Consider the following 24,363-nt stretch of genomic DNA (forward strand, 5'->3'; position numbering starts at 1 on the left):
GCGACTAATTGCCATGCATGTAGGATATTCAAGGTTTACCAAATCGTCCTGGAGTTCAGTTGATTTGTTCTACTAGATCAACCATGACAAGCCTGTAGTATCGAAATATGTCCAAACAGATTCATAGTGTCTTTGTGGATCATGCCCGACCTATTGCTATGTATACAAGATGTTATAGGTTCTGAAATCATTCTGGAGTTCAGTTGATTTGTTCTACTAGATCAACCATGACTAATTCAAGATCTGTAGTATCGAAATATGTCCAACAATATTTGCAGTGTCTATGTGAACCATGCCAACCTATTTCCGTGTATGCCAGATGTTCTAGGGTTATCAAATCGATATTTCGATACTACAAATATTATCCCAGTCTTTGTTGTGTGTAGAAGAAATCATCTGAACTGCAGGACGATTTGGAGAACCTAGAACATTAGGTTTTACATGGAAATAAACCGTCCATTATCCACATAGACACTATGAATCTGTTTGGACATATTTCGATACTACAGATATTATCCCAGTCATGGTTGATCTAGTAAAATAAATCATCTGAACTCCAGGTCGATTTGGAGAACCTAGAACATCTGGTATACATGGCAATTGTTCGTGCATGATCCACATAGATACTGTGAATCTGTCTGGATATATTTCGATACTACAGCCAGTCTCGGTCGATCTAGTAGATCAAATTATCTGAACTCCAGGACGATTTGGAGAACCTAAAATATCTGAAATACTCGGAAATAGGTCGAGCATAATCCATATAGTCTGATTTATTTCCTTTAAATTCCGTTATAATTGCTTATCTTTTGACAGATACGCGTATTTCGTCTACTACTTGCAGACTTCATCAGTGCCAACTACTCAACACCACTGAAGAATCCATCTTTAATCTACGAGTTATATACTAATCAATAGGTACTAAAAATCAGCAGGTATCTACTGCCATGTCAAAATTTACCTAAACAGGTACCTAAATTCAGTCTCCAACAGGTAGATGCATGCTACGATGTGTTGTTTTAGGTAGCATGCTAAAGAGTCTCGAGTATCCGTTTCCTTGATCTCTATTAAGCAATGTTGATGGATTATGTTTAAATATTTCTAGACTTTCGGCTACGTCTAGTTTCCAAGGTGAAGATACAGTCCGCAGGATATTAATGTTTTCCTTAGTCAAATTGTGCCCCTTTTTAACAATATGTTCTGCAACCTTGGATTTAAATTCATAATGAAGTCCTTTATCCATCTCTTTGTTAGCCTTTTTTACCTCTGCGATGTGTTCCTTAAACCTTGTTTCCAAAGTCCTTTTCGTCTGACCAATGTAGATTTTATTGCAATCTGGACAAGAGATTTTGTAGACTCCGGCTTTCCCTAAGACATTTATTGACATATTGATCCTAACAGTGAGTTCAGCTGATTTATCCTACTGCTGAATACTAAATCTAGGCCAAAACTTCTAAACTTTGAAATCAATGGTTTGGTAATGTTTTTGTCGAAATTCACCGCTACCCGTTTTAAACCCTCAGTTACTGGTGTAAGAGTTGTTGAAATACGCCTAAAATGATCCCTTGTTCTTTTATCGATTACTGCTTGAATTGTTTTTTCTTGATACCCATTAAGTCTAGCGATTTCAAAAATGTGAGCTATTTCCTTTGATTTGCCTGTATCGCTAAGAGGAAGAGTTTGCATCCTGTGAACCATGTGGTGAAAAGCGGCCATTTTGTGTTGATGGGAATGGTTTGAAGTGCTTGGTATTACACTGGAGTCGCTTTTTACGCGGTTTTTTTTACACGTTTTTTTTTTACGCGGTTTTTTTTACGCGGATTTCGGAATTTACGCGGTTTTTTTTTACGCGGATTCCGGAATTTACGCGGTTTTTTTTTTACGCGGATTTTGGTTTTTTTTTTTACGCGGATTTCAGAATTTACGCGGTATATCGCTTTTTACGCGGTTTTTTCTTACACGGTCTTTTTTTACTCGGTTTTTTTTACGCGGATTTCGGAATTTACGCGGTTTTTTTTACGCGGATTCCGGAATTTACGCGGTTTTTTTTTTACGCGGTTTTTTTTTACGCGGGACGTATCACCCGCGTAAAAAGCGACTCCAGTGTACTCTCTTTGTGTTTGTTGGTTTCCTATAGATTTCGAAATTGAACGAAAAATCTGTTTGAATGTTTTTCGATACTAAAGATATTGTCCCAATCTTGTTTGATCTAGTAGAACAAATCAACTCATCTTCAGGGCGATTTTGAGAACCTAGAACATCTGGTATATATGGCAATAGGTCATGCATGATCCACATAGATTTGAATCTGATTGAACATATTTTGATACAACAAACATAATTGCAGTCTCGATTGATCTAGTAGAACAAATCAACTGATGTCCTGGACGATGTGGAGAACCTAGAATTTCCGGTAATAAGTCTTGCATGATCCACAATGTCACATATATACGATTCGGTTTTGATTTGACAACGAAAAATTGTATTTTTTTTTTGTTTATTAATTTATTTGATAAGGCTCAACCGAATTAACTTTACAGAGCCGAGGATTCTTGGTCACTATACAATACATCTTAAAACTATAGTCAAAAGGTACAACACAATAAACACTTTATCTTCCGCTATCCAAAAAGCCTCCTCAATCAGAACTGGAGCCGCTTCCAGTGGTTTCATTGTATGGCAAATTGTTGTACGCCAACGAGGGTCAGAGCGCGTCCATTGCAGCAATGGACGCAAAACGTGGTCAGCACTCACACACTCATCACGAAACGGTTGCTTTCCAAAGTCGACGACGCATCGACCGAAAGAACTGCTGATGAAGAACAATGAGGAGGACCACACAATGGTTGCTGCCGAGAAAACAGACGATCGCGTAGCACACATCAAAAGTGGCCTGCTTTTGTCGACAGCCGAGTGAACACTGACGAAAAATGATATGTTCATATTAGAATTTATATCACGAATATGTTGCACATGACCATTGGACAGATCCCAGGGAATATCCGTGTAAATCCGGAACCGTTAATCCGAGGTGACCAACAAGTGTTACTTATGAAATTCTGATAATGACTTGATATTTTTTTGGTTCGAATCGGTAAAAAATTGAGTAAACTAGAGCCAACAATTTAGGACAGCAAAATACGGCAGGGGTCCAGAAGTTAATTTTAAAGAAAATGTCATTATTTTGTTTTACAAGAATGCTTCAGATAATCTAGGTCACGTTTTTTCAATAGATTCTCATAAGTAACAGTGTTTTACTATGTTCACTAATTACTTAGAATTTATACCACCAAGAACATAAATAACTGAAGATGATACGTTGTTATTTTTTAAGGGTACAAACGATACTTCCCTTGGCTCAAGGTGCAGCTGCGAAGCAAGTTCATACTGGAGCCGGCTGGGATGGATTCTCGTCTGGCCTATTAATTTTTCGGGTTGGAAAATTTCTCGACTTGCTTGGTACACGGTACAGACATAGCTCTCAATTAAAATTTGGAAGTCCTTCAAAGAACACTAAGTTGAGATCAGGCAAAAAGCCAATATGGTATTAGCAATAAGCTTGAAATGCCAGTTTATTTTTATTTGTATTTGAAGTCGCGGATTTCTTTTGAGAAATATCTTAGTTTTTAAGAATGGAATTAAGTATTTTTAAACAGTCTGTGCTGTTATTCTGCTAAAGATGGTGAACAAATAATTATATCACTAGGAATGTAGAACTTCAATGTTATTCAGAGGAAAATATTAAAGGATGAATTTTTAGGAAAGTCAAATCTGAGGATTCCTTTCAAATTAGTTTTGAGGAACTCAAGACTTCAGGTGAAACGTAAGGAGAATTCCAAGGTAGTTCTGAGTATCCTGATTAGGATTCAACGTAAATTTATAAGAGAATTCTGTGGAGCATTTCATGGCAATTCCAAGAGAATTCAAAGAGAGTTCTGACTAAAACTGTAAAGTAATTTTGAGGAGACTGTTCTAATGGATTTGTAAGGAGAACTGAAAGTGAATTGTAATGAGAACCCCAAGGTACATGTAAGTAGAATTCCAAGTGAAGAAGGAGATTCCAACGGGAATTCTGAAAATAATTCAAGAAAAATTCTGGGGATAATCCCACTAGCATTCTTAGGAGTACTTCAAGGAAGTTGTGAGGAAAGTTTCGAGGAAATATCCAATGAAGTTTTGAGGTATATTTCAAAAGAATACTTATGAGCACCTAGCGAATTATGAGTCTCATTTCAAGGAATAAACGAAACCATTCTAACATAATTCTGAGCAGAATATAGAGGAAATTCCGAAGATTATTCCATGAGAATTTTAAAGCAATACTTGGTGAATACTGAGGAGAGATATTTTCAGGAGAATTCTTTGGAGAATAAGGTAATATGTCGAGAATTGCTATGAATTTTATGAGAATTGCAGGGTGAATCAAAGAGCGTCATATAGATAATTTCTAGAGTATTATGAAGTAAATTGTAAGGGAATACCAAAGATATATGCAATTTTTTTAGTTGTTTCTAGGGAAATTCTTGGGACAATTTCAAAGAAATCCTGTGTAGGGTTCAAGTTGATCCAAACACAGAAAGTTGATCGAGATCACCGAAGGAAAAATTCTGGGGAATTTAAGTAGTCTCGGCAACCCAAGCAGCGACCACCTTTATATTGCCTTTTTCTCTAAGGCACGCACACATATGCAGTATTGGTTTGTTTACAATCTTTTGCTGCCAGTTGCTCTAACAATTTCAGTTGAAAGAATTGTCAAAACTGTTTTGAAACGCTTTTACAAAGCTCCAATCTTCTCTAGTGAGAGCGACTATTGTGGGCAACATCTTTTTATTCGGCAACTCGAAATCAGCAGCATTTAGTAATGCGTGTTTTTCATTTCAAGAAAACCTTGCTAGATTGCTTTTCTCAGTGGTAAAAATATAATCAAATTGAAGCTGAAAGCCTAAAGAATCGTTTGAATGCATTCAGCGAAGTGTTTTCGTAAGATAATCCAGTGAAATTAGCGTTTCAATTTGGGCTGCCGAAAATAGTCTGTCATGCCGAAGCCGTCATTTCCCCTATTTAATATCACTTTACAAAAGTTCACTTTATTTTGGATCATAACAAATCTTCAAGGTTTGAGGAGTTTTTTTTCGATTTTCATGACTTATTAATTGTGAGTTCTCAGATCAATATTCCGGAAAGTGAGAAATTTCCAAGATTCTGGAACATAAGAAGCTTTGATGATTCAAAACTAACACACATATGCCAAGGGGTATAGAAATCTCTCAATTAACTACTGTGAAAGTGTGCAAAGAACACTAAGTTGAGAGCCGGTATAATGAATTATCATTCAATCCTTTAAATTTGTCGAACCTCTTAACGGAATCCCTTTATGAAGAGCTTTGAGTGTGTTGGTTTATTTTCTTTAAATTCTGTTATAATTGCTTATCTTTTGACAGATACGTATTTCATCTAGTACTTGCAGATTTCATCAGTGCCAAGTAGTGGTGTTGAGTGGTGTCAAGAATGTTTCTTTAAAAACCTGGAAAACTCAGGGAATTTGATTCAGCAAAATGATGTTAAATAAGTTGGAGCATTTAATAGGTACTATTTAGCTTATTAGCTTAAGTCTAGCGCTTAGCTTAAAATGTTGCAGTATTCGAAACGTGAAACTTATACATGTTTTATGAACGCTGTAGAAGTGATGAAAGATAAATTATTTGGTTGGCTGTTCTATAAGGGGCTATCCATAACCTACTTAGATTGTTTAATGGGAGGAGAGGAGGGTTTGGCTTGGCGAGTGCCTACTGCCCATACAATTTTTGAAAAACGGAGAGGGGGGTCTAAAATGTCTCCAAATCTGTCTACGTAATTTATGAACATCCCCTAATCATAAAGCAGTACATATTTTTATTACCCTAAACCACCTTGGAGGCCTTTCGCAAAAACTCCTGGCATCCCTGTATATTACCTAGATACTACAATCCAGTGACGCGTCCGTCGTTGCTGCCGCTCGTCGGCCAAACCAACGCGTTCCGTCTCGAAATGGGAAAATGTGTAGGAAAATCCAGCAAAATGTGGCTGACTTTGGTGCGAAGGCGAATCTCGTTTTGCCCACATTTGGCCAGATCGAATCATTCCGGCGGCGGCAAAGCAAGCAAGCAGCATTTGCGGTTTTCTACGGTTTCCCACTCGTTCGATCTCTCCCATTGAAAATCCGATTCAGTCGGTGGATGCATCTCAATCGGCAAACCACAAAAGTGTTGGCACGTTTTTCCGTCGCACGCTTCGGCTTTAGGTTGGTTCATTCATCTATTCATTCAGAAAATTTTGAGAGTTTGTTTTTCGTGGCAGTAATTTTGGGTTATTTTGTTGAGTTGAATGGTCCGCGCGCGAACGAGCAAGGGGAAACAAATTTGACTCGTTGGCTCTTTACCACGCTCGACTGTAGGAAATTACAGTAATTCTCCTCCTCACTCACAGTTTGTTCGTGTTCAATTGAATCCAAATTGCGTGTAATGTTGTTTTTTTTTGGAAGTAGTTTAAACACTTGACTCATGTATGGTTTCGTTTTCCCCCTTCTCTTTTTTTTCCAGAACCCAGCGTCGAGGATGGTGCAAGCGATAATGTTGTGAGTGGTGGAGTTGGCTATCGATCAGAGAAGGAAGACCCACTTGAACCGCGGAAATCATCAGAAGTGGCGCAGATAACTGGTACTGGTGCAGTGGATTGTCCCAAACATATCAAAGAACAACACTTTACATTAAAACACCAAAACGATCATCCGGATGAGGTTGATGGCTGTGGTATTCTGGATCTGGTGAAGGTGTGCCGCGATAGGAATAATAACGAAACCAGTAGGGTCATGATGATGGTGGCCAAGTTCCAGTCGGGGAAAGGCGGAGGGAAGTTGTTAGTGGATGAAACAGAAACGAGTGATTTCGATACGGCTAGCCTGAGCAGCAGTAGTCTGGGGAGTGTACGGAGTAGTTCCGCTTTCAGTGAGGGAAGTCGGGACGCGGCGAGTGTGGGAAGCTACGGTAGTGAAACGGTGGGACCAAATGTGATAGGGACGGGTGAGAGTCACGTGGTGACGGCAGGGGCTGCCACAATTACGATTAATATTATCAATAAGACTGCTGAGGATTGTGATACGAGAGGACCGTTGAGAACGGGTCCCGAAATGAAGGCTGTGCATGTGCAGGTTCCGGAGTATGGAAGTGAGGTGGAGCACCGAATAGAATCAACCGGAGAGGAGGAATCGACCGAATGCGAGGAGGATGAAGTGCAGAGGCAAGGTAAGCAGAACAAGGGTTTTAATGCTGCTGAACTGTTTAGCGATCAGAGTCATTATGAGAGTGCTCTTTTCCAAACAGCGGAGAGCCAGGAATTTCTGGACTGTAAAGATTTTCTGGATTCGTCAACCTGTGGCTACGATGATAGTTCCGAAGAAACGGAGCGGAATGACGATGAAGAAGAAGATCGTCACAAGCAGAGTCCAAAGGTCACGACCCAGGAACTCATCGACGATAAAGACGAACCAATGATCAACATCATTCAGGAAATGACCCGCGATATGCAAGTCACTTCTACGGTTATTTTGAACAAGGCTAAAATCAAAGAACTGCGCAAATCGCGATCCGCTGAGAAGAAGGAAAAGCAGAAAATCGAGAAAAAGAGGTTGGAAAATTCGCACCTCAGCCGGCAGAAGATAATCGATGATAATTTCTGCAACGAAATCCTTGATTCAACGATCCACTTCGACCGTTTGTACGGTATCAACCGTAAAAATGCCATCGAAACACCGGTTGAAGTTTTAAGTGACTCAGCACTGCAGCCATCGTCCGCGGGGGACGAATCGTTCGATTCTTCGATGTCGTTCGGAAAGCTGGAAGGCAAACCTCGCTACTCGGGACGGCCCATCGGGAAACTGATGGCCAGGCGTCTGAAGAAGCTCGATAAGCAAAGTAGCTGCAAGTCCGATGTTAATTCGGACTCATCTGCCTCCAACTATGCTAACGGTCCAAAGAAACCCCCACGAACATTTGCTTCGGCTCGAAGCCACCATTCGAAAGTAGGCTGGATGTTGAGATCCGGATCGTCAACGGAAGCCAGCTCTGGAAAACCCAGTTGCCCAAAGCTGCAGGATCTGGACTCGGACCCGGATCTAATCGGTTGGAAGTTCGATAAGCCGGAGAAGTCTGATAAGGGGGAAAAGTCCCACAACATGGGATGGGTCGTTCCGAAAGAACGAACTAACGGATCTACAATTCCTCCTCATATCTACAATATGCTAAACTACTCGGAGGATGAAGATCGGAAGCAATTAATCAAGACTTCCAATTCGCGAGCCGCTCCGCAAGCTTCCTGTTGCCACCGGATCGAAGCCGCCGAGTTGGGTCCAAAGCTGGACATTGATACGGTAGATTTCGCCCCGCAAACACCAAAACGACAGTCGTCGTTGGATTTCGAGCAGTTTGTTGCCAATTCCAGAATCAAAAGTACCCCTCATAAGCGTCTTCAATTTCCAGAGATCGGAAGAAGGACGGAGCTATTCTTGGACTCGGAAAGGGGCGAAAGACGGCAGCACAGTAGTAAGGAACGACGACGTCGGACGACCGGGGATTTGCTGGAAGCGGAATCAAGACATTTTTTAGGCGACAGCAGAAGAAGTGACCATGAACCGGACAAACCGGAAGAATCGGAGGTTTGCCGGAAATGCAGCGAGAAATCGAAGAAGAAGTCGTTCCGCAAGGCAGCTGTACGGAGAACCAAGTCATTCTTCGAGGCATCCAAGAAGAAAATTCATCTCCAAAGTCTTAAAAAGGGCAAGGAAAAGCAACAGTTTGAGACTCCCCAGAAGTACCACCTGGGATCGAATCTCAACAAAGAAAACTCCATCAAAAAGCAACTGCACAAACATTTGGGTTACACGCCAGATCATCTACGGTGTGGATCCTGTCCGAAAGAATCCGCAATAATTCGAAACAACCTGACTCACACCTACTCCGCTCCCGCTCGAATTCCGGCTGAAAAACGTCCCAAACTTCCCGTTCGAACAGTTCTAAATTTGTCCGGTCCGGCAGTGGGTCTTGAAGACGAGAATCGCAAAAAGCAGAAACCCCATGAGATGAAGTTCTTGAAAACGCTCAAAAACCTTCGGATATCTCCGAAGAAATTTTTCAAACCTAATGAAGATTCCAAGCGAAGCCCTATGGATTCCAGCTCACCTCGTCAACACGGAAATTTCCAATCGTACGACGACCTAAACCTGGACGACGTAGCTCAGATGGGTGACTTCCTGAACAACGTTCGACAAGCCGTAGAAAGCGAACGCACCAACTCTAACGAACGAATACTGGATCACTACAGCAAAGCCCGTTACGGGAAACCTAGTTCGAAACCGCGTCACATTTCCACCAGCAGCGAGTTCCTGGATCATCCCGCACTGCGACAAGTACAGGTTGCAGCAGATCTCCATCGGGAACCGATCTACCAGGAAATTTCCCCAAAAAACGACAAAACCATTATCAACGAATTCATCAGCGGTGAATCCAACCACCGCTACCTGATGATCAACAACAACCCCAATGTGATCTACGCCACCGTGAACAAGACGGCAAAAAATCTAATCAAAACCAAGTCGGTGAACAGTTTCTGCGAAGAACCCCAGCTGCAGCCACCAATCAGCATGAAAAGGCTCAATGCCGCACTACCGACTTCGTCCCCGGCATCCGAGACACAATCACATCGAGCTAATAGCAGCAGACTGCGTCGTTCTCTGTTCAACACTAGTGGTGCTGATAACGGAGCCAATGATATCTCAGTTTTGCAGGAGGACCAAAGTGGAGAGGAATCTTTGGCGATGATGACGGCACAGCAGGAAGTGCTGGAGGAAAGCATCGTGCCACAAGTGGCTGGGAAAGTCGGAACTAGTCAGGGAGGGACGGGCAGTTACCGGGGGAAGGGTCGCAATGGTGTTGGGGACGACGAGTATCGAACTTTCCGGAAGGACATTCAGCGGACCAACAGCGGGACGCAAATGAGAGGTGGCCTGACGAGCGAGGAGCAACTGCTGAAGGCGGCCATGCTGGACTACGACGAACCGGTCGGAAGGGCGCCACTCGGGAGCATCGATACCGATGAGGAGGTGAGTTGTGTGTGTGTGTGTGTTTTGTCTATAATTTAGTACAGTGGTGTAGGTAGTCAAACTTTCATTGAACCATTGTGATAATTTCTCTAAACTTAGACTAACCAACCAATATTGAAGACCTGTTGTAGTTCTAGATTCTTTCCTATTGTTTTGGCTTTGCAGTCTTTTCTATAAATTATTGAGAACGATTTCGGTTTTCCATGTTCGCTAGTCTAGCATTAGCACGGGTACAATTTTTGAAAATGTTATTCTGCAACTTTATACGAACAATATTTTCGGCTTCAGCACCGTACTCGGCTGGTTGCGAGGTTGTTTGTCATAAGGACGTTTGGCATAATGGACATTTGGCATTACGGACTTTTTGCATAACGAATAATCAGCATAATCGTTGCGAATCGAAGATTCTTTAAACTTAAAGTTATTTTACATCCGAAGATCACACCTTCTTTTCATTGCTGCCCGTTCTTTCGCATAGAATTGTAATTTAAATTTTAGTTCCCTTCAACTCTTAGAAATGTTTTCTCTAAAACCAACTGTTTTCGAATTACATTTTTTTAAATAATAAGTTTTCAAAACACATAGGCCCTTTTCAAAAATTAGTCTTGAGTCAAAATGGTCTTTTCTTCTACGGAAAATACTGGGTCTATCATACTGAAAATATGTACCAAGTGTCATCCAAATCGAAGATGGTCGAGCACGATTTCAGGTCTTTTGAGCTCATTCTGGATGGAATCCTGCCTCTATTAGTGTGGTATATCCGTGGCCAAGGCCAACAAGTAAAACCAGTATCATTCAAGCAGGGCCTCCTACATCTCGCCCTTTAAAACATATCATAGGAAGAGAGCCATCTTGGAATTCTTGATTCACGTACGGAACGTCGTAGAAATTCTCCAACTGGTTCAAATGGCACGGGTATTTGTGCAGACTGCACTTCTGTGTTTTCAGCAGCAGCTTCATGAATGACCATCGGATTCGTGCCGGATGTACTACGTCAACTTCGAGTGACAAGGAACCAAAAGTAATAGGGACATCAGGATTGACTGGCACTTCTGTATCATTCGGTACAGCTATGGCATCTTGAACCCTATCGAACAGGATTTCCCATGGTAGCTGCTGTGTCGATTACTCTGGGACATCAGAATTGTGACGAGGACGTAATTTGGTTGACATGCGACCTCAACAGGTTCGGTTTCCGTTTATCTCCAGGAACAGAACCTTTCCGTTAGATGACTCGACCAGGATTCCAGGACTTGGCGTTTCTGTGATGCTGCTCAACGTAGACCAGGTCATCGCCTTGACCAGTCGCGGTTGACTACTCGTTGACTCGTTTTACTTGTGGTTCTTGGCACCTTGAGTAACAGGAACAGGTTTCTTCAACAGGTCCAAAGTAGTTTGCACGGGTCTTCCGAGAAATGCTTCTGCTGGAGACGTCGAGTGTAGTGTGTTTTGGATCGGAATTGAGCGATACACCGAAAGGAATGTCTGCAGGTGCTCCAGTGTGGGCGAGCCTTCTCCCTTGGTTAGCTTCTTGAGGCCACGCTTGTCTGAATCAACGAATCGCTCCGCTAGTCATTGGACTGCGGGTGGTAGGGAGCAGTGTGGAGATGGGTAATGCCATTCGCGCGGCAATACTGTTGAAACTGCTTGCTGGTGAATTGCGTTCCGTTGTCCGAAACCAATGTGTCCGAGTTGTGCGAAACATTTCGGGCCACATGGAAAATGCATCCACTATGACGAAATAGTAGTATCCAGCAATTGGACCACCAAAATCAATATCGACACGTTGGCATGGCTTTTTAAGAAGAGGCCACGATTGCAGGATTACTTTCGTCGAAGACTTCGCTGCTTCAGTGCATGCAGTGCACTGTCGGACGAACTGCACCACATCGTCGTCAACATTGGGCCAGTAGATGTAACTGCGGGTCAAAGATTACTTCCGGTCCATTCCTGGGTGTCCACGATGCAATTGACGCCGAGCATAACACAGTTGTCGATGACTTGAAAAGTCACAGTTGTCTGGCGAAAAATTTCTTGACATCAGGATCAAAAATCTGCTTCGCATATGCTGGCCAACCTTCGTTCGGGAAATTCACCACTTGCCGAAGAACTGCGATTCTTTCGCGTCTCAGCCACAATCGTCTGGTGCGTGACTGCACGGCGAATGAGAACGACCCAAATTTGAGTTTAGTTCACTCATAATCGCCAAAAGTGCAGGAACTCAGCGTTGAGTAAAATTTGTCTCATGTTTTCCCAGGTTTTTCCAGGATTTTCTAGGGAAAAATTCCCGAATTTGAGAAAAGTAAAGATTGGATTCACTCAGTCTATTGGTACTACTCCGAGACTGAATAAAATTGTCGTCAATTTCCTCATTTTCCGGCATATTTTTTAGGTTTTCCACAGGAAACCATGAGACTAATTTACTCATCGCTGAGTTCCTGCACTTTTGGCGTTTATGAGTGAACTAAACTCAAATTTGGGTCGTTCTCATTCGCCGTGTGGAAGGTTGCTGATGGTGTCGTTGATAATCGCTTTGGCTTTCGATTCGACGTACACGGCGGCTATCTCGTAATCCTTGTCGGGTCTATGATACGATGACATTAGCCGGGACAGGAAAACTGCATAACCAAAATTCGTAGACAAAATGTGATCGATGTAGAAATCGTACAGCAGGAGTGTCAACGCCCAGCGCTGCAAACGATTTGCTGTGTAAACATGCATACCTTTCTTTGAGCCGGTCGGTTTGCAGGAGGAAGTGTTATCCATACAGCATCTTGTGGAAACGGGTCACAGTGAATATCAGAGCCATTGCTTCCTTCTCCACTAGTCCGTAGTTCATCTCTGCTGGGTCAATGAGCGAGAGGCATGAGCGATTGCCTTATTTTCACCGATGCATCTACTGCAACAATGATCTCTTAGACGGGTCGTAGTGTTTGAGCAGTACGTCGTAAAGTAGAATGGTCTTGAACTGCTCGAAAGATTTCTGATAATCCTTGGTCCAGTTCCAGCGTGCATCCTTCTTGAGGAGGTTGTCCAGGGGAGCCCTAGTTGCTTCATCTGCTTCACAAATCTACCATAGTAGTTGACAGCACCGGGGTAGAAGCGGAGTTGCTGGACATCTTTCGGATGTTTCTTCTTCTTATTTTTATTCACATTTCAAGCTTATTGCTTAGTGCATATAAGCTTATTGTGGGCTCTCAACATAGTGCTCTAAATGCACTTCCACAATTATTAATTGAGAGCTTTCGATGCCAATACCAATGCATGTATTTGTATATTGTGTGGCAAGCACAATGATACTCTATGCCCAGGGAAGTCAACAAAATTTCCAACCCGAAAGATTCCCTCGACCGGACCATAAATCGAACCCCTCTTACTGACTAGGCTATGAGGCCCCGGAGACTGCATCTTCGAAATTCCGATTTGCAGAATCAGGTCGAATGCCGTCCTTGTCCACCATGTGTCCGAGGAACTCAATCTTGGAGAATGTGGAACGACATTTTTCGAGGTGAGGTGAAAACAATACTCACGTATCTGCTCGAGAACAGCGTAGAAACTGCGATCGTGTCCCTGCTTGATGCGACCAGCGATGAGGATGTCGTCCAGATACGGCTTGACTCCGGGAATGCCGGCCACCACGCTGTCGATGATGCACTGGAAAGCGCCGGGTGCCGACTAGACTCCAGGAGGTAGTCGGTTATGCTGGAACAGTCCACGATGCGTGTTGACCGTGAGAAGCTTTCGCGATTCCTTTTCGACCTCGACCTGTAGGTAGGCGTCAGACAAATCGAGATGGGTAAAGTAACGTGCTCCAGCCAGTTCCGGAAAGAGGTCGTCGGGATGAGGGAGCGGATGACAGTCACATTCCAGCGCGTTGTTCAGCTCCGTTGAATAATAAAGACAATTGACAATTGACAGCGTCTTCAACCATAGGTTGCACAGATTGAACTCTTAACACTAGACAACGGACAATACACAACATACAACACCCAGTAGACCAGTAGAGAAATTCTCGGGCTGCGAAAAGTTCAACCGCCTGAAGCGGGAATTGAACCCTCACTTCGTGGCACTCACTATACGCCTGAACGACTTGTGAAGCCGCTAACCGCATGACTCCGATCCCCACCAATCGCCACTTACACGGACTGATACGTTGTCCGACTTGCGTACAACGACTATCGGTGCTGCCCAATCCGAGAATTGAACTGGAATGATGATACCGTTGTTCTGGAGCCATTCAAGGTCTGCGTCCACCTTGGGGAGTGCAGCGACGTTTCGGACAATAGGCGGGATGTGCGTCGGGCTTCAGCTTGTGCATTTGTGCATCTTTCCAGCGTGCTTCGGAATACCTCTAGAAACTGTCACTTGAGTTGATTGATGAACTGATAGGAACGATAGTGAACGACGTTAACCAAGCTGCTTATCGGCACATACCACAAATGGAACCGATCCATAGTCTCGATTCCAAGAACGTTGAGTTCAGCGCTGCTCGAGATGAAAATGTGACCAATCTTGGTAACATTTCCGATGGTGATCTCAGTCTGGAATTCGGCGAGAAGGTTGAGGTTGCCACCAGAAGCTGTGACTGCAGATTCTTCCGTCGGTTGAGTGGGTGGCTGTCCGATGCTGACCCATGTCTCTTCTGAGATGGAGGTGATATCGGACGCTGAGTCGTGTTGAAGTTTGACTGCTGTATATGCTCGTTTCTGTTGTTGGTCGTGATTTGCTCGATTGGTTCCGCTATTTGACTGTTCAATTGGTTCCCGAGATTCTATCCGCCAGACTATGAATATAGGGACTATACTTTGAATTGGTCCGGTTTGAGCTTGGACAACGTTCACCATGGCAGCATACGATGTGAAGTCATCCGCGTCACTTTTTGCATACTGGAGACACTGGTAACGGGAATGAAAAACCGACTTCGACGGTTTCGTCCCGGGGATACTTGGGAAGAATGGGGTTGACATACTTCTCGTGCAAAGGCGTGCTTAGCTTGCAAAGAAGCAATCTCACACGGGCGGCATCATCCAGGGATTGGCCAGGGTCATTTGTAAAAACATCCTCGTACCTCTCGCATACCAGCCATCGAAGAAAACTCTTCCGTCCGGATCGTACTGGAAATCCTGGATCCCGCTCGCCAAGGACTCAATAATCTTCTCACAGTCAGTAATCGGATTTCCCCGATTTTCCAGGAATCGCTGCCTCGTGATGCGATTCACTAGCTGCAGGATGGCGTTCCGGAGTTCCACATCGGACATTTTCTTGCTTGAGGCTTCGGGATACCCATTAAGTCTAGCGATTTCAAAAATGTGAGCTATTTCCTTTAATTTGCCTGTATCGCTAAGAGGAAGAGTTTGCACCCTGGTATTACCAACCTCTATGGTATTACTCACTTTGTATTTGTTGGTTTCCTATAGATTTCAAAATTGAACGAAAAAATAAAAATTATTTATAGAAATAAAAATTTTCTCTGAAAATGAAACAATTTTCCTCCATACAAAGACGAGTAAGCTTGAGATATGACCGAACTTTGTTTTTCCAAGTAGAAATCCTCACGTTACTTCAGAAGCCAGTCCTATAAAAGGCTGATGGTTTCCTTTGCTGGTACACTCGGAAAAAGTGCTGTGACTTGAAATCGCTAGACTTAATGGGTATCAACAAAAAAAACAATTCAAGCAGTAATCTATAAAAGAACAAGGGATCGTTTTGGGCGTATTTAAACATCTCTTACACCAGTAACTGAGGGTTTAAAACGGGTAGCGATGAATTACGACAAAAACATACCCAAACCATTGATTTCAAAGTTTAGAAGTTTTGGCCTAGATTTAGTATTCAGCATCAGGACAAATCAGCTGAAGTCACTGTTAGGATCAACAAAATATTCAATACATGTCTTAGGCAAATCCGAAGTCTACAAAATCTCTTGTCCAGATTGCAATAAAATGTACACTGGTCAGACGGAAAGGACTTTGGAAACAAGGTTTAAGGGACACATCGCAGAGGTAAAAAGGCTAACAAAGAGATGGATAAAGGACTTCATTATGAATTTAAATCCAAGGTTGCAGAACATATCGTTACAAAGAGGCACAATTTGACAAAGGATAACATTAATATCCTGCGGAGTGTATCTTCGCCTTGGAAACTAGACGTAGCAGAAAGTTTAGAAATATCCATCAACATTGCTTAATAGAGATCAAGGAAACGGATACTCGAGAGTTTTTAGCATGCTACCTAAAACCACACATCGTAGCATGCCTCTACCTGTTGGAGACTAAATTTAAGTACCTTGTTAGGTAAATTGTGACATGGCAATGGATACCTGTTGATGTTTAGTACCTATTGATTAGTATTTCACTCGTAGATAAAGGATGGATTCTTCAGTGGTTTTGAGTACTTGGCACTGATGAAGTCTGCAAGTAGTAGACGAAATACGCGTATCTGTCAAAAGATAAGCAATTATAACGAAATTTAAAGGAAATAAACCAACACACTCAAAGCTATAAAGAGAAATAAACCAACACACTTAAAGCTATAAAAGGATTCCGTTAAGAGGTTCGACAAATTTTAAAGAAAGTAAAACTAGTTCTCGATTAATTTGTCGAAGGGACCTATCAGCTTTTGTAAACAATGCATTTGTTCTTCGATTTGGCGTAACTGGTAACTCACCCACGCATTCTAACACCACTATCAGGTAGGGAAAAATGTCCCTATCTGATGGTAGTGTAAGCATGCGTGGGTGAGCTACCAGTGACGCCAAATCGACGATCGAATGTATTGTTTACAAAAGCTGATACGTCCCTTCGAAAAAGTAATCGAGAGTTGTTGTTAGCCGGGACGGGACTTGACAATCCAGCTTCTCACTCTTTTTAATGTTTGTGGTGAATGCCCGTCGAAAATTAGTGCATGGTGTTTGACAGGGTTGACCAATGATGCCAGGATTTTTATTTTTATTTGATTCAGAGTTTCTTCCGCAGTTTAGCACCTTGTACATAATTTTGGTTAATACAATAAAAACAACCATAAACAAACAAGAATATCCATCGCTTTAAGCACGCCGTGGACCATATTTTCCAACTTTCCTTTCGCAAATATAAACAATTAACAACGCCATTGACGTCAACATTGATTCACGATTGCTACTGTCAAATCGACCAATCGGCAACTGGCTCGAATTTGACAGCAAATTGGCTCGAAATCGCTATCTGATTGTCAAATCCCGTCCTAGGTTGTTAGGAGCTACTGTTTATTACGTCTAAAGGCCTGTATAGAGATCGAAGCGAAACGAAAACCTCATACAAAATACTAAATTTTCCACCTGCGTGAAAAACGCAATTGGCAAATTTTTGACTTCGCTTTGAACTGTAAACAGATACGATCCAGCGAAATCTAATTTTGTGGATCGTTTCGTTTTCGATTACGTTTGTTTTTTTTTTCGCGCATGCAGCGCTAGCGAAAAGAGCAGCAGCTAAGTTGACGTTTCAAGAAAGAGCGTATCTGTCAGATTTTCACTTCACCGGAGGTGTAAACTGATCGATTTCGTTTCACATGAACTGTAAACTGCGAAAAAAGGAAACTGGAAAATGTTCCACAAACATTTTTTCACAACCTTTTTCGCTAGCGAAATTTCATGATTTTTCGCGTGCTTCAATTTTCGTTTCGCTTGGATCTGTATACTAGGCTTAACTTGGTTGGAATACTAATCATTCTTTCTGCTATCATTCAGGCCTACTACAATTAGAAACAATTTTCAGTTTCTACAACTTATAACAAAAGACAGATAAGGACAGATTTGTGTCTTTTGTGGTTTATTAGAAACGTTTTTGGCTTCTGCACCTTTACATAAATTTTAGAGACGAACTAGCCGCAAACTGAAAATCTCTCTAATAAAGAATAAAAAAAAACCTCATCATATCAGCAACAATTTCAGGTTAAAGCTTATTAGGAACGATTAACGGCTTCCGCAGTTCATAAGAAATTATTTTTGACTCCCGCAACTTAAAAGGAAAAGTTTTCAGTCTCGGAAACTTATAAGGAACGATTTTAGCCTTCTGAAACTATCCAGAAATAACTTCCGGCTTATTTGAATTGATGTTCGGCTTCTTCTACTTATAACTAAATTATCCAAGAAATTCTCTCAAAAACCTGTGCACTAAACTGATGCAAAATTTGAAATTTTCGCTCCATAGTTTCAAATTAGGTCCTGATTAGCCTCCCAAAATTTAAACTCATTTGGTAAGAAACTGACTTGGCACAAACTATTCGAAGTTTACATGGAAATTACTATGGGAAAACCAAACTTTTTGTGGATTGTCTTCTACCCATTTACCATATTGCTTTTTCGAAATTTTCTATAACTATTTCTACGGGAAATTTTCTAAGCTACAATTTTGCGGACTATCGTTTTTTAGCCAAATGTCAAATTAAAATGGTGTTAATTGTGTAAGAGATTGATAATCTTATGGCATGATCAAGCAGCTGTTCTGTGGGCAACACTGCATTTTGCAGTGTGACATAGTAGCCATGATATTTGTGCTCTATTCTTCGCACCAGAAACACCAATGTTGCCTGCTGAACAGTTGAATGAGCATAATCATAAGGCATCAGTGATTTGAATCAATCCTTAAATTTGATTGAAAAGTAGTTTTCAACAAAGTTGGTGAATTTTAGATAGCTTTGAACAAAAACATAAGTTTTCCCATAGTAATTCTCATATAAACTTGAAATGGTTTGTGCCAAGTCAGTTTCTTACTAAAGTAGTTCAAATTTTGGGAGGCTAAGCAGGACCCAATTTGGAACCGTTTAAGCACTGTGGAGCGAAAATTTCAAATTTTGCATCAGTCTACTGTGCACGTAGTCTGTGGAGAGCCCATTAAGACTTGTCTATATGAAGATTCAAATGATTTAAATACTGAAACCCCCTGTCTAAAGCATAGTAATGCTAAATTACATTATACCATACGTCATTATATCAAAAGACATTATGCGAAATGGGATAAAGCCACTCTGTCATTGCTGCTGAGGCTTCATCTGTCGGATTAATCCCTTTACAAACTTCAGGTAAATCGGCAATAAAACATCCCAACAAACGAAAATATCTAAAATCCTTCTAACTGTCCCGCATTTGCCTACCTACTTTTAATCTGTGAACATTTTATCCTCCCCCTATTTGCCGAAGGTAGACAAAAAGCTAACGGTCTTTTTCCTATTCTATCCCGCGGCCAGATCGAATCGCTGCAAAAGTACCAAGACAGAGGCCTGGACGATTTGCTCGCATCGCTGCGCGAAAACATCGCCCTCTCAGAGCTCGGCACCATCGACACGGAATCGGACGCATTCGTCACCGGGTACGACACGGTGGATTTCACCACAAGCGGAGGAACAAGTCGGAGAAACAACCGAACAGACGCCGGCAGCCGGGAACGGATAAACTCGACCATCGATACGGACGACATCTCGGAGCTGATGAGTGCTCAGGACTATAGCGTGTCGAATTTGTCACCGGTCAATAGTTCTCCATCGTCGGAGAAGATGCGATTGAACGGGAGTGATATCTACCGGAACCTGAAGGATAGATTGCGTTCTTCGTTTCGGAAGAGCAAGAGATTCATCAAGAATGAGCAGCGAAAGATTGCGAATTTATTTGATGAGAAACCGTCAGGCGTCAAGCGAGAGGAAGGCAATCGGGTGGCTTTCGATTTGGACGAATATCGTAGGAAGTACGAAAGTGACACGGAAGCGGATGAAATGTATCAGTCGCTGAGCAATGCGGGATCGTTGGTGGAGCTGAGCAACCAGTTCCTGGCGGAACTGGTCAATCAGATCAAAACGCAGTGCGATCTCAAGAAACAGCTGAAGCAAGCTTTGGCGGTTTGTCGGAACACGAGGGAGTTTGAGTGTTCGTCAGAATTGATCGAAGCGGAACGGTTAATGTTGCTGTCGACGTTGAAGGAAACGGCCGCTAGGAATGAGTTGAGTAAAATCGACTACAACTCGAACGGGAAGGTTTTGAGCGATGGCAAGAAGGTTGGCGTCGTGGCGTTGAATCATTTCGAGTTTCCGTTGAAGGAAACTGCCATGAATGATATGCTGTTCAACTACTTCTATCTGATTGTGTGCTCGTACAAGAATCAGGTTAAGGCCACCCTGTCCAAGGAACGCCACGAGGATCGGGTGTGCTTCCGGAACTGTGAGATAAAATTCCTCGATCTGGACGCCGACTACGAGATTCGGGTGGAGGTGTTTGTGCTGCGACTGCGGAAGAATGCCCGGAACTATAGCTTCGAGAGCAAGTACCATCTGAACAAGGTATAAAAATTCTACAAAATGTATAGTTTTGCAGATCCCAAACAGTTCTTTTTTTCCCCATTTCAGGACAATAAAAACCTTCTGGATTCGCTCCCAAGCCCGGCCAAACTTCTATCGTCCCGTTCGAGCTCGCCGAAAAACTTCGACTTCGATAACGAATTTTCCCGCTTCAAATCGCAAGGTTTTGTAACGCTAACGTCCTTCAGTTTGCTTCCATCGAACAGCCACGGCCACCAGATGGTGGGAAACGAACAGATGTTGGAAAATTGTCGCCAATCGCCTTACTATTCTGCTTCGAGCAATTTCCAGCAGATGGTACGGAAGCAGGGCGATCACAATATCTACCTGGTGGAGGATTTCAAGTACCTCAAGTTAGATTCGATGGTGTACAATTCTAATTTGCTGGGCGGCATCGGAATGAGCATCAAGAGCGAAGTGCTATTCGTCAACTCGGACGTCAGCGGATTTCTGACCGTGGGTGACATTCGAGGCGGAAGCATCGATTGGAGCAGAAAATGGTGCAAGGTCAATGGGTTTGCGTTGGAATTTTGGAATTACCCTCAGGAATGTCAGGAGAAGGTAAGTTCGGTGCATTTTTTTTTCGAGCATAGAATCATTCGTTTCTTCTTACGACGCAGCTCCCTACTCTCCAAATCGACCTAACCAAGTGTATCAACGACGAAGTAAAGTTGGCCGATCGCTCGGTATGCTCACGGAAAAGGACCATCCAGGTGGAGGTATTCTCTAAGGGAACGACTAGTTGCAGTAGCAGTGGAATCAGCAGCTACAAGGACTCCGACTCGCATCAACATTCGACAAATCGAATGAGTGGTTCCGATCAACAACAACAACAACAGCAGCAGCAGCAATCTCAGCAGTCTGAGAACACTAGAAACTACCTGCTGTCGGTGGATACACCGAACGAGCTTAATATGTGGCTCAATGAGCTGAATAGAGTTGTTAAGTTTTTGAAGGAATGGAAGATCTAAGGATGGTACGTTAACCAACGGAAATGACACGAGTGCAATATAACTTGTTATGACGGTAGTTTAAATTAGAACCTAGCTAATAGTACGCGCACTGCACTGACGAAGGAGACCCACGAATCTCTGATAGCTGTAGAATACAAGTGCCTTCTTCCTAACAACAGATTTCATCCCTTAAGTTTTAATTTTCTGACGAAGCAATCTTCGCAATAGCTATTAGATGTTTAATATAATACTTAGTGCATTGCATTCCACTGAAGACAGAATCAGGCCCGATCACAATCATTCCACTTTTGAAGAAACATATGTAGGGGAAGGAGGGGTATAGTGAGCATCCTGTACTTTAGCCTAAGATTTCTGGTTGTTCGGGGTAGGCTCATTGTGCCCCACCTGTTCACTATGTCTCTCTTAACCCTATCGACATTTCAACGCAGATGCCTCACGGAGAAAAGACTTATTCAACAAGAGAACAATAATAGCAGCTATTAGAACAAAACAGATCTAAACGATAGGCTAGGATATGTACTGAATCGTTTCGATTTTAAAGGAACATTTCGAGAAAGACTTGCACATACTTACACCTACACTCAAACAACAATCTGAATTCAATCGAAATGATCTCAATTGGAGGATTTATTCTCACAACCGATTGGTACATAATATAAAAGCGAAACTATAAATTGTACATTCACTGAGAACTACTTAGCTTAGACGTAAGGTAACGTTACTCACTGAGGCTAGGAATCTGGTGAAACGTGCTGATAATCAACTCCAGGCAGCACATGTATTTTTTTTTTATCTCTAGCACGTTACACATTCGAATCGAATCAAACCAATCTGATAGGTCTCTCTCTTTCAACTGTTTTTAAATAAAATTTGAAAATTGTTCATGTTATCTGTTGCTTGGTAGTGTGATTTCATCCTAATCCGAAATATTCTATTGTTGTTAGCACATAGGTAAGGTACTCCCAGACAACCAGAATGCACGTGTATCGAAGTCGTTTCTGTGATATACAAGCATACCGTGGAGGCACCATATATTTGACGCAGGTCCAAACTTGACGCACTTTTGTACTGCCTATAAAAGTATATCAAATGAACTTCTATTTCAATTCTTTTTCCGCTGCATATCCTTTTGGTTTTAAACTAAGTGTTATTCAACAATATTCTGACTAGAGCTGCATAATTCGACAATAAGCATGCATAAGGGCGTATGTATACGCGATGATTGATACTCTTCATCGGTTTTCTCCTAGCATTGCTACAGCGAAGCAAAACAATTTTCTAGAATTTGTTTAACGCAGTGTTGTCACAGGTTGTATTGGCTATCAAAAGCAACAGCAAACGCACCGAGAAACGTTAAATCTAGCGAGTTATTAACAAAAGAGAACATCGATGAAGAGAATCGATCATCGCGTTTACGCCCTTATGCATGCTCACTGTCGAATTTGTGTTCGAAAGTATTAGGAGCTTTAAGGGTCTGAACCATTTGGTGGATTATTTTAATTTTTGGTGAAAATTTGGCAGATGGAAAGTTATCGATTAACCCTGCTATCCGAGCGTGGTTACTTCTGACAGACAAGAAGTTAACTTTTGACAACCTTGGCTAAGTTCTTCTCGAAAACCGGTCGATCGACAGCACAGGGATTTTCGAACACAGAAAATAACTTTCGAAATGTCACTTTTAACCACGAGTTAAATTTCATTCGGCAAATGGTTGATGTGCGGTACACGGTGTTTCGCGAAAACCCATTAATGGGTATAAAAACACCCATTTCCGATAAAAGTGCCCCTCCCCATTTAATGGGTAAACTATAGTTTACTCATTAATGGGTAAATGGGGGATCTGTCAATAAATGGGTGTTTTTTTACCCATCTTCTTGAATTGTGTTTTTCGTAAAATGGGTAAAAAAATACCCATTTCTTCAAATGGAGGATGCTGGTCCTCGTTGATATAAAAAAACTTTCTAATATTTACATTGAGAATAAATGCATTTGCAGCGAAAAAAAAATATAACACGAGATATTATAATACCACATTGGATAAAACTCTTGATAAAACTGTATAGACTTATCCGTAAGTCTTACCAATGTTTCGGAATCTAACCTTTTCCAGAGATCGTCCATTTTTGCTAAAAAAAAAGCGGACAGAAACTTTTTGCATTCCCAATGGTCGGTGACGGAATGAGACGATAAAATTTCCAAGTGTTTTTTCACCCTAGCCCTCGGACCACGACCGCGTACGGACAGATAGGTAAGCTCTCAGCGGAACTCCCACAACGGACACGATACCACACCCTGAAGCAATCGGGCTTTCCTCTGGAAGGCGGAACTCCACATTGGCGATCCTGCCAGGAGGATTACTAGCCAGAGAACTGGATATTAATTTTTACTCTTGTTTGAAATCTGGATATGTCAATACCACCGGTATTGCTCATAAATGCGTAATGTAACCTAGAAATGCGATGGCGTGTGTAGAAGACCGCCAGAATATTGGTGTCAGTGGTTTGTGACCTACAGTGGTCCATGGTGCGTCTGGAAGACCACTTGGAATGCTTACAAAAGGTTTGTGGCCATTGATGGCCCAAGGTGCGTCTGGAAGACCACCGGAACAATAGTCGGAAATTAATTATGGTGAGTCTGGTAGACCACCGGAACATTGATCAAAGTAGATCATTGTGTATCAAGAAGACTTCCGGAGTGCGGTAGTGGCATGGAAGTTGAAACTCTACTTTTCTTTATGGCATTTTTTGGAAGGAATGTGTGAAAATCATTGATGATTATTTTTTTTTTCAAGTGCCGCCCAAAACGATTTGAGAATGTATCTAACGACTTATCGGTACAGGACGGGATTCTGTTGAAGAACGGATGCGCCATAATTCCAAGTAAGCTCCGCGAGAAAGCTCTGAATCTGGCCCATGATGGCCATCCAATGGTCGC

The 24,363-nt window shown here is 42.2% G+C and overlaps 1 protein-coding gene across 1 annotated transcript in view; it reads left to right on the plus strand.

The window, feature by feature from the left end:
- Window positions 1–22,273, plus strand: part of LOC135708328 (uncharacterized) — a 74,394-nt gene extending 52,121 nt beyond the window's left edge. The window contains exons 3-6 of the mRNA XM_065230357.1: window positions 6,579–10,132; window positions 19,355–20,437; window positions 20,504–21,016; window positions 21,076–22,273. Of these exons, the coding sequence (XP_065086429.1) occupies window positions 6,579–10,132; window positions 19,355–20,437; window positions 20,504–21,016; window positions 21,076–21,426 (5,501 nt within the window). The 3' untranslated portion in view covers window positions 21,427–22,273. The remainder of the gene's footprint in view (window positions 1–6,578; window positions 10,133–19,354; window positions 20,438–20,503; window positions 21,017–21,075) is intronic.
- The last annotated feature ends 2,090 nt before the right edge of the window (window positions 22,274–24,363 follow it).

This window comes from Ochlerotatus camptorhynchus, unplaced genomic scaffold (genome assembly GCF_037179485.1).
Source record: "Ochlerotatus camptorhynchus isolate MF236.1 unplaced genomic scaffold, CSIRO-AGI_Acam_v1.1 ptg000330l, whole genome shotgun sequence".
NCBI classification, from domain to species: domain Eukaryota; kingdom Metazoa; phylum Arthropoda; class Insecta; order Diptera; family Culicidae; genus Ochlerotatus; species Ochlerotatus camptorhynchus.